We start from the raw sequence: 17,538 nt of genomic DNA on the forward strand, positions 1-17,538 counted from the left end.
ACAAATCTTTGTAAATTTCATTCTCATAGGGCACAACAAATAATTTTACCATTTTCCCCGTCATTGTGAGAGGTTCTTAAGAACCACATGCTTTTCAAGGACTATTTGCAGTCTGCAATCTATTCTGTGTGAGGAGGAAGCCATAATTTTGTGCAGAAAATGACACTATGTTGAAGGAAGACTTGACAAGGAACTTACTATTTACATAGAAAATGCCATTTTCTGCACAAAAAGCCTCACATAGTTTTCATGCAGAATACTGTGAAGATACTCTTGTCAAGGATTCTCCTCAAGTTTTTTCTGAAACTTGGAAAACCCATATTTTGTCTGCATTTTTAAATATTCTTTTCCTGTCTATTTGGGGGTAAAGGGATGTAATTCTACTTAGCTCTAAGTGCCAACTGGCATGGGAGAATCCCTTGTTCCATCAGGGGTCTACTAAGTGCCAACCGGTGGAGAGAAGCATAGCATGAGTATGCAGTATCAAACTGAGGATGCCTGCTGGTATAACCAAATTCTGCACCAGGTATGAGCCCCGATTCATCTTAGGTTGCCACCAAATGTCCTTGCTCTCTTTGGCTATTCACATTTCCTTATACTTTGTTTCTTGGCTGGTACTCTGCTATTTCAATAGCTGTCTATTTAAAAAAAAAACAACACCATTTCATTGTCTGATGTCATCTTTTCAGTGGGTGGGCAAAGGCATAAACTCATATAGGTAGAATCTCCCTTATCTGAAATGCTTGGGACCAGAAGTGACTTGGCTTTGAGGTTTTTGGATTTTAGAATATTTGCATATTCATAATGAGATATCTTAGTGATGGGACCCAAGTCTGAATATGAAATTAATGTTTGATATGCATCTTATATACATTGTCTAAAAGTAATTTTATACACAATAGTTTTATTAATTTTATGCATGAAACAAAGGTTGTGATTGATCAGAAAGCAAAGATGCCACTATTCAGCCATCCATCTGGACAGTTTTGGATTTTGGAGTATTTTGGATTTTGGAATTACAGATAAGGGAGACACAACCTGTAGAATTAAAGAATTCTGAGATCAAGCTTTTGGGGGTTTGTTTTGTTTTTGAGTACATTGCGATCTCCCCTTATGCAGGGATCTGTTCCAGTTCCTTCCGCGTAAGGGGAATTCCATGCGTGCTGGAGCCCCGTTGGAAGTAATGGGGCTTGCGCCTGCAGTGTAGCAATGAGCGCACGCCACAGGCACGCACCCCATTAGTTCTTCCAGGGCATGCAACAGGCTCTTCCGGTGCATCTTTCAGCGTATGCTGAAAGCCACGTATGGCACGCCCACATAAAACACGGGCACGCTGTAACAGAACTGAACAGAAGTCAAAACCCTTGCACAAAAAATGCCCACTTCAGCTATAAAATTTAAGATGGGGAAAAGTCATTTTCTTGTTCCTGTTGTTAAATGACTGAATCTCAGATATCCTTGTTGATCTGATTTAAATCAACAAGGGGATCTACTAGTAGGCCTAGATCTTTTTTAACCTTTCCAATTTAATAACTACATTTTATGTGATAGATCTTTTGTTTGTCCCATCCTCCCCAGTGCTCTTTTGCAAACAAGGATGGAAAACCAGAAGAACAGAATTGGACTGAATATGAATTCATCTGAAAGGGATAATGAACGTTTTTTCCCACCAGGTGGGAACCGTGCCCTCATTATCACTGGTTCGTGGTTGGTAAGTACAGAATAGTCACACTTGCTACTTTGAAGTGATAGCATTGTTAGGCAGAGTGAGACACCTGCCTCAGATGGCAGACGTGTGTGTAAGGAGGTGGCAGCAGCAATTCCCTGACTATTCTTACTGAACTCCTCAGCCATTTCTCATCCTTCTCCCATTTTCATCCATTAAACCGGGCCTCGACCTGCCAACTTGCCAATTTGCAATCAACAGTCTTAACCGCTTAAGCCACCAGATCCCTAATGTCTAATGTTGTCTAAGGACACAACAATTAAAATAGATCAGCACATAGTTCTCCTAGGTCACACATGTGATTTGTTTATTAGAACTATGTGCTGACTTTGCACTAAAACATTGCCTAAGGCAGCTAACAAGATGATACTGATGATGATAATGATGCTGATGCTGATTTGTATATATCTTGTCTTTCCCCCCAAACAGGGGCTCAAAGGGACTTAGAAAATAAAAACAAATAGAAATAGAAATAAAAATAATACTCCAAAAACTCCACATTCAGAGATATAAGAAACAAAGTTGTGGGTAAAATATTTTTTTAAAAAATCATCAGTTAGAAATACACTCAATAAAAGCACCAACCAAAGCATGTCTATAGAGGGAAAATAAGAGCTTTCAACAGATTAAAACTTCATCAGAAAATCGCTTCTCTGCCTTTTGGCTAACATCAAGTGTAGAAAATCAGTTCAGATAGCCCACCTTGTCTGGAAAATGTATCTGCCTCCTGGTGGAAGGACAACAGAGATGGAGCCATTGGAAGGAAGTTCCAGAACCACCAAGAAGCCCCTCTCTTATGTTTCCGTCTCTGTGCTTCTGATGGTGGCAAAAGAGAGAGAAGAAGAATCTCTCCCAAGCATCTTAATACCTGGGCAGGCTCATAGTCTGGTCTACAAGCTGTGTAGCACTTTACAAGTTATAATCAGCACCTTGAATTAGGCTCAGAAACAAACCACTGAACTGACCAATACTCTGTATGAAGAACTCTTTCCACAGTTTTCAGAGGTAGCTCCCATGAACCTACCCAAATTCTTATGCAGATAGTATGGTTCTGTTCTCTCTCTCTCTCTCTCTCTTTCTTGAACAAAAACACAGTATTGCAGGTTAATCATCAGCTCATGGTTTATATGTGTTTTTAATGGAACAAATATTTGTACCTTTTACAAGGACTCTCCTTTGGAGTCATGGAAGTAGAATAGCTTGTTCTTTGTTTCATTCAACTTGCTGATTTGCACACCACTCTGAGATACTTAGCCATTTGCTTAAGCTTATCAGCAGGCTTACAGAATCAGATCCTCTTTTTTGGACCCCACTATATATGCCTTTTATACAGACTGCTGTTTAGAAAGATGTTATATTTGATAAGATTGTTAATGATTGCACACTATTAAACAATGGTGAAAGAAGTTGTAGAAAGCTCAGAAATGTCAATACGAATACTTAGAACTGATCTACCTCAATGTTTATAGATACCTAAAAATTCTGAACAGAAGTATCTTGTGGGAAAGAATAGGTGGTGTTAATCCATATATTATTATTTATTTAAATTATTTCAATATCACATCCCAGCCCACAAGAGCTCCTCAAGTGATGAAGAAATAAAAACCGAAGATAGAAACAATTTAAAAACACATTAAAATACTCTTTTAAAACTCCTAAAGCAATCTCAAAATAATCCTAGACTCCAGTTTTAAAATAGTTAAAACAACAGTTTCAAACACTGAATACTATGCAGAACAGAACTGTTTTGGCTGTCTGTCCGAAGCTTAAAAGGGCTGGGTCTAGCCTAACTTTCTTGAGTAGGGAATTCCAGTTGAATTGCTGCTATAAAGAAAGCCTTGTTACATATTGATGGACATCAACCTAACTTCACAAGGTGTTGGGACACGCAACAGGACCTCTCCTGAAGATCTTAGATTTCTGACAGACTTCCAGATATGTAGTCTATTTGATTTCTATATTGGACATTAGGTGATGTCCTTGTTCTCCAACAGTCTTGGATGATGCTCCGTTTGCTATTTTTGCATTCCAGTTGCCTATGATTAACAAGAAGTGCTGTTTTGGTGTGTGATCAGTTTCCTCTTAGATAGATCCCAGCACAAAATCTTTCCATTTCTTCTTCTACTGCTTCTATAGTTGGAGTTTAAACTTGGATTATGGTTATACTGATGGGTTTTTCCTGAGGTCTCACTGACATGATTTGGTCAGACTATATCCTTTGACTGCTTTTGCTGCAACTCTTCACTATTAATGCTACCTCATTTCTTCTTAGATTTTCATTTCCTTAGTAGAACATTGTGTAGTTATCTGACTCAAAATTTCACACTCCCTTTCACTTTAGCTCACTCACCCCAAGTATTGTAGTGTACATTCCATATTTTTGTTTTTTGTTTTACTATGCCTAGCTTCCCCTGAGTCATACTATTCACATTTCACGTTCCCTTAATATGTGTTGTGCAAGTTCAGACTTTCCTTTCATCTCGGAGCACATCAACAGCTAAACATCTTTTTGGCTTGAGTTCAGTCCAGTTCCATCATTAGCCACATAGATGTCCACTATGCTGCCATTAAAATCAGTGGGACCACCCTCCATGTATATATGTCATACATGTCATACATAGCTTGTAAAGAATACTCAAATGATGAGAAAAGGTGTTGTGGCAATTGAGACATCCTGTCAAAAATGATCAGCTGCTGCAAGATTTATTTATTTTATTTTTTGGCCTTTTGTGGAAATATAATTTGTACATTGTTTTTGCATAAATAAAATTTCCATTGAAGCTCCCAAAATATTTTTAAAATCATTAAGAATGGGCATAAACTTTAATACTTACATTAGTCAGGGAGAACACTTTTAAAATTCTTCATTCCTTAAGGAAAGAGCATGAAAGAGAGTATTTGCCTCCCTAATATATTGTGTAGTAGCAGCATTCTGTGAGCAATTTTACTATCAACTTTTGCCCTATTAATATTCTGCTTTGCACACAGAAGAGTAGACTGTAATGTACTTTTGTCACACATGTTCAAAGTTTAAAGAGAAGAACTTTTCTTACAGAATGAAATTCTTTTGGAAAAGAAAAAGAAAAAAAAGAAACTCCTGAAACTTAAGTTTCCTAGAACAATGGAAGAAAAACAAAAACACATGGAGAGTAAAAGAAGAGCAGAGCTGAATAAGGAACAGCAGCAGAAGAATTTTGTTGATTTAGCTTGCGAGTGCAGTGCTGTGATCTGCTGCCGTGTTACACCCAAGCAAAAAGCCATGGTGGTTGAACTTGTGAAGAAATACAAGAAAGCCATAACTTTGGCCATTGGAGATGGCGCTAATGATGTAAATATGATTAAAAGTAAGTTGTCCTTTTAAAGCCACTCTAGTTAGGTTACTGCATACTGGTGGTGATTTTTGACATTTTCTGCTGGCAAGGAACCTATGGAGTGCATTATACTGAATCAAATTATTGCTTGATTTCACCCTGGACTGTCTGCTTTAATGCAGCTTTATGATCCTGGGCAAAGGTCTTTCTGGGTATTGTTAAATATGAGGGGGGGGGGGGTAGCTAGAATTGCCAGAGATTAGACATGGGTCCTTCTGCAGGCAAAAGCTTATCTCCCACTGTCAAAATATGCTGTCCCATTGTCAATGTCAAAACTGTATCAAAGCTTAAAAATATATTAGCAGCATAAATCTGTGGGGCTGTAATAGGCATCATTTTAGGTAGTTTGGTTGGAGTATGATGCTAAGTGCTGTTCTTTTTCACTTTTTATAACTTAGGTGCTTTACCATTTTCTTTCCTGTAACTGTCATAATCACATTCCAAATTCTGTGTCCTCTTTGATCTTTCTGCCCTGTACTATGTGCCAAAATAACCCCAAACCCTTCATTCTCATGTCGTCTTATATGAGCTATGAAAGAAAAAAGAGAATAAGTAAACTAATGTAAATTAATTTAACACTTTTTTGCAAAATATATTGAAAACATCAAATATGGCTTATACTGGAGCACAGCTGTCAAAGAAAAACAAGGTTGACTATCCACAGGCTTAACCTCCATTACATTTTAACCTTTCTTCCAGAAAAATGTACCCTAGTGTTTTGGGGCAATCCTGTTTCATACCCTTATTCTTGCACTAGTAAATCTTTTATTCTGTTTTCTTTTCATTTTTTGTTTTCTGGCAAGTTTACACGGTTTGTGTATTTTGGATCAATATTTTTCTTTCTGGTGCTTCTAAACTTCGTTATATTCTGCACAATTCATGAAAGTCAAATTTTAATATTGGAAAAGTAGGAAGGCATGTATGAAATTTCTTCACGTGTACAAAATGCATTTTTCAAGCTTCTGTATACAGCAGGGGTAAATACAAAGGTGACTGATCTACAAAAAATTCTGAAGGCTATGTAATTTATAATCTTGGTTGCTCTTGGGTGAATGTGATAACTTGTTCCACAGAGTTACTGGAAGTAATTCTCCACTATGTACCTTTCTGTTCTAGCTGCACATATTGGTGTTGGAATAAGTGGACAAGAGGGTATGCAAGCAGTCATGTCAAGTGATTATTCTTTTGGCCAATTCAGATACCTACAACGATTATTGCTTGTTCATGGACGATGGTCATATATAAGGATGTGCAAGTTCCTTCGGTATTTCTTCTACAAAAACTTTGCCTTTACTTTAGTTCACTTCTGGTATTCCTTCTTCAATGGTTATTCAGCTAAGGTGAGAAAAAACAAGGCTCGTGATATTAGTTCAAATTGAGAAAAGTGCATCAGTTATTAAATAATATTTATGAGTTTTTATTCTTTGACACAAATGTTCCAGAATTGTGCTGTAAAGGTATTTTGAAATAGTTGTTAGAATGTCAAGAGGAGAGAAGAGGATGCAATCAGTTTTTAGTCTGCTTTCATGTTATTTTCTTCAGTTTATGTTTTGAATTAGTGTTATTGCTTATTTTTGCTCTGTATTTTTTTTATTAGCTTAGCTTTTTTTTACTATTAACTCTCTTGTAAACTAGTTTTGATAATAAATAGGTGCAGAGCTCCCCATTACTTCCTCTAGCTCAATCACAGTATACATTAGAGGTGGGCAAAGTGTGGCCCATGGGCTGTTTTTGTGCCCCTGCCCAAGGCCCTCCCAGAGGCCATGGCCTATAAAGCCCTATACAGTTTAGGCCCAGACTATCTTAAAGACTGTGGAGCAAAACAGACAGGCAGGAAAAATGGCTTAATCCTGCTTTTTCCAAAAGCGGGTCAAAACCCCACTGTCCACATGTCCTGCTCCCAAGGCAGGCCAAATAAGCAAGGGCCGAAGGTGTCAAGCCACGTCACTGGGTAATTTTTTGTTGTGTGCCCACCATACACGCACACCGTCGCACGAACACACCACCTGCAACCAGGTACCTCCCACATCTACACAGATGCCATCCCATTGCATGGCCACCCCTTTTATCAGCCACACGTTCACATGTGTGATGTGCAAGTGATACACTGAGATAGCACAATCATGGAGGTGCCCCATACCTGCCTCTTTCACCCCATGAGCTCCTGTTGGACTGTCTGGTTGGTGTATGATGTAATGACATCCATTGGAGTTGTTGCACTTTCATTTATTTGCTTTGCTGCAGCCCCACACTTGTGTTGGGCCATTTATATGCAGCAGCAAAGATACACATTTTCTACCTTGAGTCGGACTATCCCGGTTTCTTTTTGCCCACTTCGAATCGGCTCTTTATTTTGTCCGTCTGTTTTGCCTATATCTTCGCATACATCTGCCAGAGTTCTGAGATCTACAGAGGACTTTTATTCAGTCCCATGACTATCACAGACTTGCTTGGTGAGGACTTGAACATCCTTCCACAGGAGGCTTGTGTGGCCCCCTCCCTGCTTTCTTTTTGCCAGGAAGCAAAGAACTTTTTGTTTAAGTAGGCATTTAATGTGTAAGCAGGAGAGCTTCTTTTTGGGAGGTTTTATTTGTATTTTTAACTTTTTCCTAATGTCTTTTAAATGATCTTATACCATTTTATGTAATTGTTTTTAAAACTTGATTGTAAAGCTGTCTCAGAGGTCCTACTCTGGTCCTACTCTGCCTTAGGTCTTACTCTGGGGGAATGGCAACATACAAATGAAATACAGTGCTACCTCGGGTTACGAAATTAATTCGTTCCGCCGTTCCGTTCGTAACCCGATAATTTCGCAACCCGAAAAGGCTTTCCGTTAGCGCTGGAAAGCCGCTAGCCGCGCTTTGCGTTTGAATTTCGCGCCGAAATAAATTTCGTAACCCGAAAAATATTTCATAACCCGGAACAGTTTTTTCCAATCTAACTTTTTCGTATCCCGGAAATTTCGTAACGCGATCATTTCGTATCCCGGGGCACCACTGTAAATGAATAGGCTTTTTTGCTCCAAAATGTGCCCAAATGTCCCTGGAAGGCATTTTCACCATATTTCAAACTTGCCCTCCTCCTGGGTCAACTGGAAGGCTTTCTTTTTAAAGCATTTTTTTTTAGTTTTTTTAAAACCTGAAGTAAATCACATCCTGTTTTTTAAAAGGCCTCTTCCTTAGCCAAAAGAGCCCAAAACATGGTGAAAATGCCATCCCTGCCCTCTAGAAGGCATTTGGGGGCAAAAAATGTTTTCCAAGAGCAGGTGTGGTATGAGAGTGCAGGTGTCCAAGGTCTCCAGTGGGGGAGAGCTAATGCCACTCTCTAGCTTTCCCCATTTGTCTATTCCTGGTATAAATAATGGGCGAAAGTGATCCTAGGACCAGTGAAAGAATGGCCACAAATGCATGAGAGAATTCAGCAAAATTTTATATGCTGTTCTCAGCAGTTGTTCCTTCTGCTTGCCAAATTCCTATCTTTATTATTTTATGTATACAACCTGCTTCCAAAGAAGTATTATTACTTTTGTCTGGTTTTTCAAATTTTTGCTATTCATTTAATTGTTGGACAACTGTCTCTTCACATTTAAATGTTTTTAAAAATGACTGGTTTGTTTACAATTACAGACTGCTTATGAAGATTGGTTTATCACACTCTACAATGTACTATATTCAAGCCTTCCAGTTCTTCTAGTTGGGTTGCTTGACCAGGTATGTACCAGCTAATATATAAGCAATAAAATATACCCTGTATGCACCGGGATTTTTAAAAAAGGAAGAATAAGGTATTTATTTATCTGAATGAGAGTTCCAACATACATGACGGTTGGGATAAGGAGGTGGGAGCCAGTTTGGTGCAGTGGACTGAGCACTGGACTAGTACTTTGGGCAAACAGCATTCTGATCCCTGCTCAAACATGGAAACTCACTGAATGACTTCAAGCCAGTTACACTCTCTCAACCTTAGAAGAAGGCAGAGGAAGCAAACCTCCTCTGAATAAATCTTTTCAAGAAAACCCTATGGTAGGGTCACTATAATGAAATAAGCATGGTTTCCCACCCCTATCTCTTAGACCAAGGGATTGAGGGTCCTTGCCACTTGTCAGCTAATTTTATATTGTGTCCAGGCTCACTTTTATCAACGTCTGGTCACCTTAGTGCCCAACTCATGATGGTGGTTAAACTAGACAGGTGGACTTACACCAACATTCAATTTAAATATCCTCAAGTATTGAAATTTGATGATATTCACATGGGCAATGAGCAGGCTCTTTAGTATTATTTCAGCCTATTTATTATAAGCATTTGATATAAATATACTGTATATACACATTCCCCCTAGGGAGAAATGTAGACATAGCAGTGTTTGGGCATTTAAGCTTCATTGTATTCCATTACATGTAAGGCTACATTATATAACATCAAATCATACGGCTTTCCAGATGTTAATTTTCACAAAGACTTAAATAGGGAATTTATCTCTCTATTTAGCTGTTTTAACAGGCTTGATAATAAGTAATCATTAAACTATAAACTATTTAAGATTGACAAGATTAAGATGAATAATAATCAAGTTATTGCATAATTTCATAGGTTCCAATTGTGTCTGCTACTGCATTATACAGAGATTTCATAAAGGCTTTCATTTTTGTTTTGTTCGTTCAAATCATTTGCAACTGCTGGAGACCCTAAGGCGAACCTATCATGGAGTTTCTTTGTCAAGATTTGTTCAGAGGAAGTTTGTTTTTGCTTCCTCTGAGGCTGTGACTTGCCCAGGGTCACCCAGTGGCTTTTGGTGGCTGAGTGGGAATTCAAACCCTGCCTCCAGAGTCATATTCCAACACTGTAACCACTACACCACACTGGCTCTCCAAACACTACTTCTTGCATTAGACCCGAATCCTCTCTCCCTTTGGGCTAGGAAACCCCTTGCAACAAACTTGAGATTAAAGTCCTCCCAGGAAAATATGTAAGAACTCAGTCAATGCACCTGTCAAACTGTAAACTCCTGTATAGAGATGAATTCAGAAGTATGCAAAATTCAGCCAAGAGCAAAATACATACCCAGCATTTTTTTCTTAATTAATCCAGCTTGGAAACTAATGGTTCCTTTTCTTTTGCCATTTTCATTTCTGTTGTATTTGTTGATTACCCACAACATGGAAACTACAAAATTAATGTACATGTTTTGGGCATTTTTATTGTATTTCTGTACTTCTAAGCAATACTGTATTGGAGACCCCTTCATGCTTTTTGTGCTATTGTGATGAATGCAGATGTAGCCCTGTCCCCTGGCCACCCTTTCCTTGGCCTGGATGTCCATGCACTGGCACAGATTTCGGCAAGGAAGAAACCTATGAATGAGCAGTATGAAAGGGGTTTGAATCTTTTCTAATTCCATTGTATAAGTATGCAAGGCTACAAATAAAAGCATGACTTTTACTGGATAACACGGAATCAGAGAGTAATATTCCACTGTTCAAAGCAGATATATTATACCTGGAACAAGGTTTGCTCCCTGTTTCTCTAGTTGAAATCTGGCAACTTCTAACTGTAATCGTTACCATCTGCAAACTGGTTGTCATTCATAGAATCATAGAATCGTAGCTGGAAGATAAGACAAGAGCCATCCAGTCCAACCCCCTGCCATGCAGGAAATCACAATCAAAGCATCCCCGACAGATGGCCATCCAGCCTCTGTTTGAAGACCTCTAAGGAAGGAGAGTCCACTACACTCCGAGGGAGTTTGTTCCACTGTTGAACAGCCCTTACTGTCAGGAAGTTCCTCCTAATGTTGAGCTGGAATCTCTTTTCCTGGAGCTTGCATTATTATTATTAACCTTTATTTATAAAGCACTGTAAATTTACACAGCGCTGTACATACAATCTTTTTAATGGGACGGTTCCCTGCCCTCCATTGTTCTGTGTTCTAGTCTCTGGAGCAGCAGAAAACAAGCTTGCTCCTTCCTCAACATGACATCAAATATTTAAATAGGGCTATCATAACACCTCTTAACCTTCTTTTCTCCAGGCTAAACATCCCCAGCTCCCAAGTCGTTCCTCATAGGGCATGGTTTCCAGACCTTTCACCATTTTAGTCGCCCTCCTTTGGACACACTCCAGTTTCTCAATGTCCTTTTTTAATTGTAGTGCCCAGAACTGGACACAGTATTCCAGGTGGGGCCTGACCAAAGCAGAATAGAGTGGCACTATTACTTCCCTTGATCTAGACACTATACTTCTATTGATGCAGCCTAAAATCGCATTGGCCTTGTTAGCTGCCGCATCGCACTGTTGACTCATGTTCAACTTATGGTCTACTTGGATTCCAACATCCCTTTCACACGTAGTTTCATTCAGCCACGTGTACCCCCATCCTATATCTGTGCATTTCATTTTTTCGCCCTAAGTGCAGTACCTTACATTTCTCCGTGTTGAATTTCATTTTGTTAGCTTTGGCCCAGTTTTCTAATCTGTTCAAGTCATTTTGAACCTTGATCCTGTCCTCTGGGGTATTAGCTATTCCTCCTAAATGGTTTCATCTGCAAATTTGATAAGTATGCCCCCAATTTTGTCCTCCAAGTCATTAATAAAATGTTGAATAGCACTGGGCCCAGGACAGAGCCCTGTAGGACCCCACTGGTCACTTCTCTCCAGGATGAAAAAGAGCCATTGTTGAGCACCCTTTGGGTTCGGCCGGTCAACCAGTTACAAATCCATGTAATAGTTACTTTGTCAAGCCCACATTTTAAAAGCTTATTTGCAAGAATATCATGGGGAACTTTGTCAAAGGCCTTACTGAAATCAAGATATATTATATCCACAGCATTCCCTTCATCTACCAAGCTGGTAATTTTATCAAAGAAAGAGATAAGTATTTGTTGTGGGATGTGTAATGTTGTTGAGTACTTAGGAGGATTAAAATGAAGAGAAAACTGTATTATAATAATCTAATATTTCTTTCATTGAAGGATGTGAGTGACAAGCTGAGCATACGGTTTCCTACCTTATACATATTGGGTCAGAGAGACTTGCTTTTTAATTACAAGAAGTTCTTCATCAGCCTCTTCCATGGTGTTGTAACATCCCTGATTATTTTCTTCATACCATACGGAGCTTATCTACAAACCATGGGGCAAGACGGAGAAGCACCCTCTGATTACCAATCATTTGCTGTCACTGCAGCTTCTTCTCTCATAATTGCAGTTAATTTTCAGGCAAGTAGATTGATTTTTATGATCTCTGAAGTTCACAAATCAAATATTTGGAATGAGCAATTTGATCATCCAGATTCACTAACACTGGGTGGGGCACAACTTGGTCATTTCTCCAGCAGAACTAGGAGAGGGGCAAATTCTCCCTTCCACATGCACTCTCAAAACTTTATCGTATTTTCTGGCGTATAAGACGACTGGGCGTATAAAACGAACCCCAACTTTTCTAAAAATATAGAGTTTGGGATATATTCACTGTATAAGACTACCCCTCTTCCAACGCACATCAATTAAAAATTTTAAAAATCAGATTTGATTTCAATATGGTAATTTTAATTCAAATGCTTATGACATGCAGGTACTTAGGAGGAAAACTTGTTGTATGCAAAGCCTGCTTGGATTGGTCAGCCCTCCCTGTCTCCAAGATTTTATTCTACCGTTCTTGTACAGCGCCGCCCTTGCTGCTTTCATATGTTCGCCACATACAGAGGGGATGCGGCCGTGGCCATTTTGAGTTCCCCCCACCATATGCGGCAACTGCAGATTCTCCAGTCCAGCTTGGAAGTTTCAGCACCCACCCTATAAGACGACCCCTGACATATAAGACGACCCCTGACTTTTGAGAAGATTTTCCTGGGTTAAAAAGTAGTCTTATACTCCAGAAAATACAGTATTTCAAACCAAGCTTTCAAGCAGCATGAACATATACAGATATCTAGCAGATGTTTGCTAGCTCTGTGCAGGAGTTGTGCCATTGTATACCAGTGCTGTGTGGCCAGATTCCACAAAAGGGAAAGGAGGAATTAGGAAAACGTATCCTAAGTCCTATACTTCTAGAGTGGGGCATTATGATGATGCCATCAATAAGACTGTGAGTTGGAAGAGAAGAGAGAGCAGAGTTTAGAAAAATTACTAGTTTTGGGTTATCTTTATAGAATTACTCTAGCTAGTACACAGGAAGCATTTGTAAAGTGCCCGTGTGCCAAGGGTTTAGGCCTTTTGCAGTTCTAGCTTCATACTTCCTTTTGTCCAAGAACAGCTCACTAGCTTGTAAACCAGCATGAAAGATATGAGGCAAGAAACGTGAGAATCTATTTGGAGACACTGGAATGTAGAAAAAGGAGAGGAGCTAGGGGCATTGAAGTGCACCAGACATGAGGGCAGAGAAAAGACTACCTGGTATGTCTCCTTGTTTCCTTTGATTTCTCAAAAGTCAGCGTGAAAAATAACAAATATACAAAGGTAGTAAGCTTTTGGCCCAATCTTCTTTTTTAGCCTTATCTGGAAGAGAACTGCATCCATCCCATTTTCTGTTCTCCTGTGGGTCCTTTCACATGACACAAATACAGCACAATGGCGGGGTACAGACCGCCGCTTTGCGGCGGTCTGCCGCCGCCGCCAGTTAGTCCGTGGCGGAGCCGGAGCCTCCATACGGCGCGGCTCCCCTGCGGACTGAAAAAGAAGCTCCAAAATGGAGCTTCTTTTTCCGTCGCGTTTGCGACGTAGCGAGGCGCCAGGGGCGCACTCGCTACGTCACAAGCGACGTGACGCGTACGGACGCTCAGCGTCCGATACGCAAAGATGGCGCCGGCCATGTAGAAGGGCCGGCGCCATCTTGTACGGACAGAGTCCGTACTAGGCCCAGGGGCGTCTATAAGAGACGCCCCTTTTTTAAAATGGGACGTTCTCCGGACGTCCCAAAGGGCAATATAGAAAGCCCCAATGATTCCATTTTAGCTGCTATGGCTGCATCCTGAGATTTGTAGTTTGGTGAGGTACTAGAACTTTCTGTCTCAGAATTCTTCACACTCCTCTGTAAACTGCAAAGCCCAGGATTCCTTCTTAGAGGGATCCATAGCAGTTAAATCAGAATCCTTCTGCTATAATTGAAAGGTCACCAAATTTCAGTAGCTTCCAGAGTTTGTGCCCCCCCCCCCCAATACCCAAATCTGTTATGTCTTTAACTGGTTGTCTGTTTTGTTTGCAGATGGGTCTGGATACAGCTTACTGGACATTTGTTAATGCTTTCTCAATATTTGGGAGCATTGCACTTTACTTTGGTATTACATTTGATCTACACAGTTCTGGGATCCATGTCCTTTTCCCTTCTATTTTTCAGTTTACAGGTTAGTAGAACGTACTCTCTCTAACTGCAAATGTGTTAGTGCCTTAAAATGTCACATTATGTACAGTAGCAAGCATAAAAGAAACCAGATTTGGCCAGGATCCTACCGAAAGCTTGTGAAGCAGAAAGTGCTTAACTTGGTGATTGCAGAAATGGCCAGCCTAGTGTCAGCAGGGTCAGTCCCAGAGCCCAGCAGGGCATTTCCTTGCACACCCATGAGCTAATCCGTCACCACTGTGGATAGGGGTAGGTTGAAGCTTTTGATACAGCATTACTGAGCTGGTGAGGAATTATGTACATAAAAAGATAGTGGATACTTCCTAATGCACGTTTTCATTACTGCCAGCCTAATACACCTATAGCAGGATGATGAAAGTGTAGCCCATGGGTCATATACAGCTTCCCCAAGGCTATTTTTGAAGGGTCCAATGCTTCCTAACATCCTCCCCATTTTTTCCTGGAAAATATTTTTGGCCAAGAGAGAGAGAGAGAGAGAGATACCTAGTGGGTATGGAGACAATTTCACTACATTTTTGTCTCCTTCATATAATAGCCATTGTGGCTTATAAGCATGTTTGTGAACTGAATGATACTGTGGGCTTTTGTGTATAGTTGCATACAGGGTTTTTTTTGTATCCTTCCAGGTACTGCTCCAAATGCCCTCCGACAGCCTTATATCTGGTTGACAATAATATTATCTGTTGCAATTTGCTTGCTCCCTGTGGTAGCACTCCGTTTCTTGACCATGACTATTTGGCCTACAGAAAGTGATAAGGTATGTAGAAAGAGAGGCTCAGAACCTAATGAGCTGCATGACAGTAGCTAGTCTTACATATGTTTCTGAAACACAATAAGTTGGCAGAAAACCTGGCTTATTGGCTGTGTTTCAAGGCTTACAATTACCTGTGGCTTACTGTGATGAAAATAAGCCTAGGTGAGCTTTGGGCTTGCACTTTCTCCCCCTTCTCCACCTCTAGTATACAGATACAGTACACAAATACTGTACTGCAGGGTTTCACAGGCTGCTAACCCCATGAGTTCCTTCAAGTAGTTTGTTGCCCTTAAAAGCTCACACTGCAACAATTTGACTAGTTTAACAACATGATATACGACTTTGCTTATTTGTTTGCTGTTTCCTCTATCTTATTCAGTCCTGATTTTCTTAAATTTGAAGTTAAACAACTCTTTATTAAATTGGAGGTTTCTCCATGTCTTTCTATTTCACTAACCAATTTCTAACCAATTTTTTTTTACACATGGACACTACCACCACATATGAATATATGTCCCTTTTTGCCCACATCCATGATAGCAGTTTGGGGGGAAATTATTTATCATTGCGATCTGATGTGGTGTTATATTTGTTATGGGTCTTCAAGTCATTTCCAACTCATGGCAACTCTTAGGTGAACCTATCATGAGATTTTCTTGGCAAAATTTGCTCAGGCGAGGTTTGCCATTGCCTTCTCGTGAAGCTGAGAGCATGTGACTTGCTCAAGATCACCCAGCAGATTTCATGGCCAAGCAAGGGAACATATATCACTTGCTGATTAACTGATTGTTGTTATCTTAACTTTATGTCTTTAATTTTAATTATTTGGGAGATCCAAAGTGCTATGCCTCTTTTACTCCTTCAGTTTAACCTATTGTACAACTTTCTCCTTTAAAGATTCAGAAGAATCGCAAGAAGTACAAAGCCGAAGAAGAAAAGTGGAAGCGAAAGCCAAGTGTCTTCCGTCGTGGGATATCAGGGCGTCGTTCAGCTTACGCCTTCTCACATCAGCGTGGTTATGCTGATCTTATTGCTTCTGGGCGGATCATTCGAAAAAGGCGAGCTTCATTAACTGCAGTACTTGGCAACAACTTGGCAGAAGTCAGGCACGCTGAAGAAGCCAGCTGATGACTTCTTGTGTCCTATGGCAAGAAGGATTTTTTAAAAATCAATTGCACAGTTTTGTTTTTGTTTTTTAATGAAAGACTCAGGATTCTTTTTACCAGGGACAGTTATGCAAGATTATGAAGACACTCTGATTTTCTTTTCCAAGCAACTTGGTTTGGGACTATCGAACTGAAGAACTGAGTGACATTTTAAAAATCCTGATCTTTGTATAAATATATGCTCTGTGTGAAACTGAAGGATACAAATAATCCACGAACTTTAAAGCCCTGCCATTCTAAGGGCTTTGTTTTTTAAAAAGTACTTAAGATTTCAATTCCTTTTTTTTAAAAAAAAACTGCAGTCATGAAATAAAGTTCAACTAAGAGCTTGAGAAAGTTGCTTTTTGAAAGTATGACTCCCGCTGATCATGTTGGCTAGGGAATTCTGGGTGTTGTAGTTCAAAAAAGCAATTTTTGAAGCTCTGATTTAATGCCTCGACACCAAAGATGAAACGGCTGAGGAGCAAAATAATTCTGGTGCCACTTTGTGCCTTTAATTTATTCAGATATAGTGATAATTTTTAGGTAACCAAAGATTCATTAATTTGTTTGTTCTTTATATGTTAAATTGGCTGTGGGATTTTACTTTGTAAGCACTCAGAACATAATTCTGAAGCATGAATGATGATGGTCCGGCAAAAGTGAATATTTTTTAAAGCTCTTAATCTTCTGGTATAGGGCTGGGGAAAGTGCAGCCCCAAATATTTTACTTTGTAAAGGAAAATAATGTACTCCAATATCCTTCTGCACATCAGAGGCATGGGGGTAATTTTGGCATGTTTTGGTCTCACTAAAGCTGGAAACAGACAGGCAGACAGGGACAGCTTTTCACTGCTCTGGGGATGTGTCATTTACATGACACATGTCCCCGGAGCACCTGAAACATGTCCCGGGGTCACCTAAGGCTGCGCAAATCCAGCCCCAAAAGAAACAGATTTTTTTCTGCTCCTATTTGGGGCTGTGCGAGGAGGTACCCTTGGGGCCGCAACATGTGTTTGCTGTGGCCCTGGGGCAATCAGGCTGGGAGTGGCTTCTAGCCACCCCTTTCTGCTCATCCTCTTCACCCCTATGTCACTGTAGCTCCAGAAGAGACCTTATTTTTTAACAGGAATTGACCTCAACATTGATCTCCTGATCAGTTCTTATTGAAAAAAGAGGCCTTTCC

The 17,538-nt window shown here is 39.9% G+C and overlaps 1 protein-coding gene and 1 long non-coding RNA gene across 2 annotated transcripts in view; one reads left to right on the forward strand and one right to left on the reverse strand.

Annotated features, from left to right (window-relative positions):
* Positions 1–2,807, reverse strand: part of LOC121923833 — a 30,378-nt gene extending 27,571 nt beyond the window's left edge. The window contains exon 1 of the long non-coding RNA XR_006102468.1: positions 2,751–2,807. This is a non-coding gene — a long non-coding RNA (uncharacterized LOC121923833). The remainder of the gene's footprint in view (positions 1–2,750) is intronic.
* Positions 1–17,005, forward strand: part of ATP8B1 (ATPase phospholipid transporting 8B1) — a 43,031-nt gene extending 26,026 nt beyond the window's left edge. The window contains exons 21-28 of the mRNA XM_042454675.1: positions 1,579–1,711; positions 4,782–5,070; positions 6,214–6,437; positions 8,724–8,807; positions 12,068–12,313; positions 14,298–14,436; positions 15,080–15,210; positions 16,105–17,005. Coding sequence (XP_042310609.1) covers positions 1,579–1,711; positions 4,782–5,070; positions 6,214–6,437; positions 8,724–8,807; positions 12,068–12,313; positions 14,298–14,436; positions 15,080–15,210; positions 16,105–16,335 — 1,477 coding nt within the window. The 3' untranslated portion in view covers positions 16,336–17,005. The remainder of the gene's footprint in view (positions 1–1,578; positions 1,712–4,781; positions 5,071–6,213; positions 6,438–8,723; positions 8,808–12,067; positions 12,314–14,297; positions 14,437–15,079; positions 15,211–16,104) is intronic.
* The last annotated feature ends 533 nt before the right edge of the window (positions 17,006–17,538 follow it).

Source organism: Sceloporus undulatus, chromosome 2 (genome assembly GCF_019175285.1).
Source record: "Sceloporus undulatus isolate JIND9_A2432 ecotype Alabama chromosome 2, SceUnd_v1.1, whole genome shotgun sequence".
Taxonomy (NCBI): Eukaryota; Metazoa; Chordata; class Lepidosauria; order Squamata; family Phrynosomatidae; genus Sceloporus; species Sceloporus undulatus.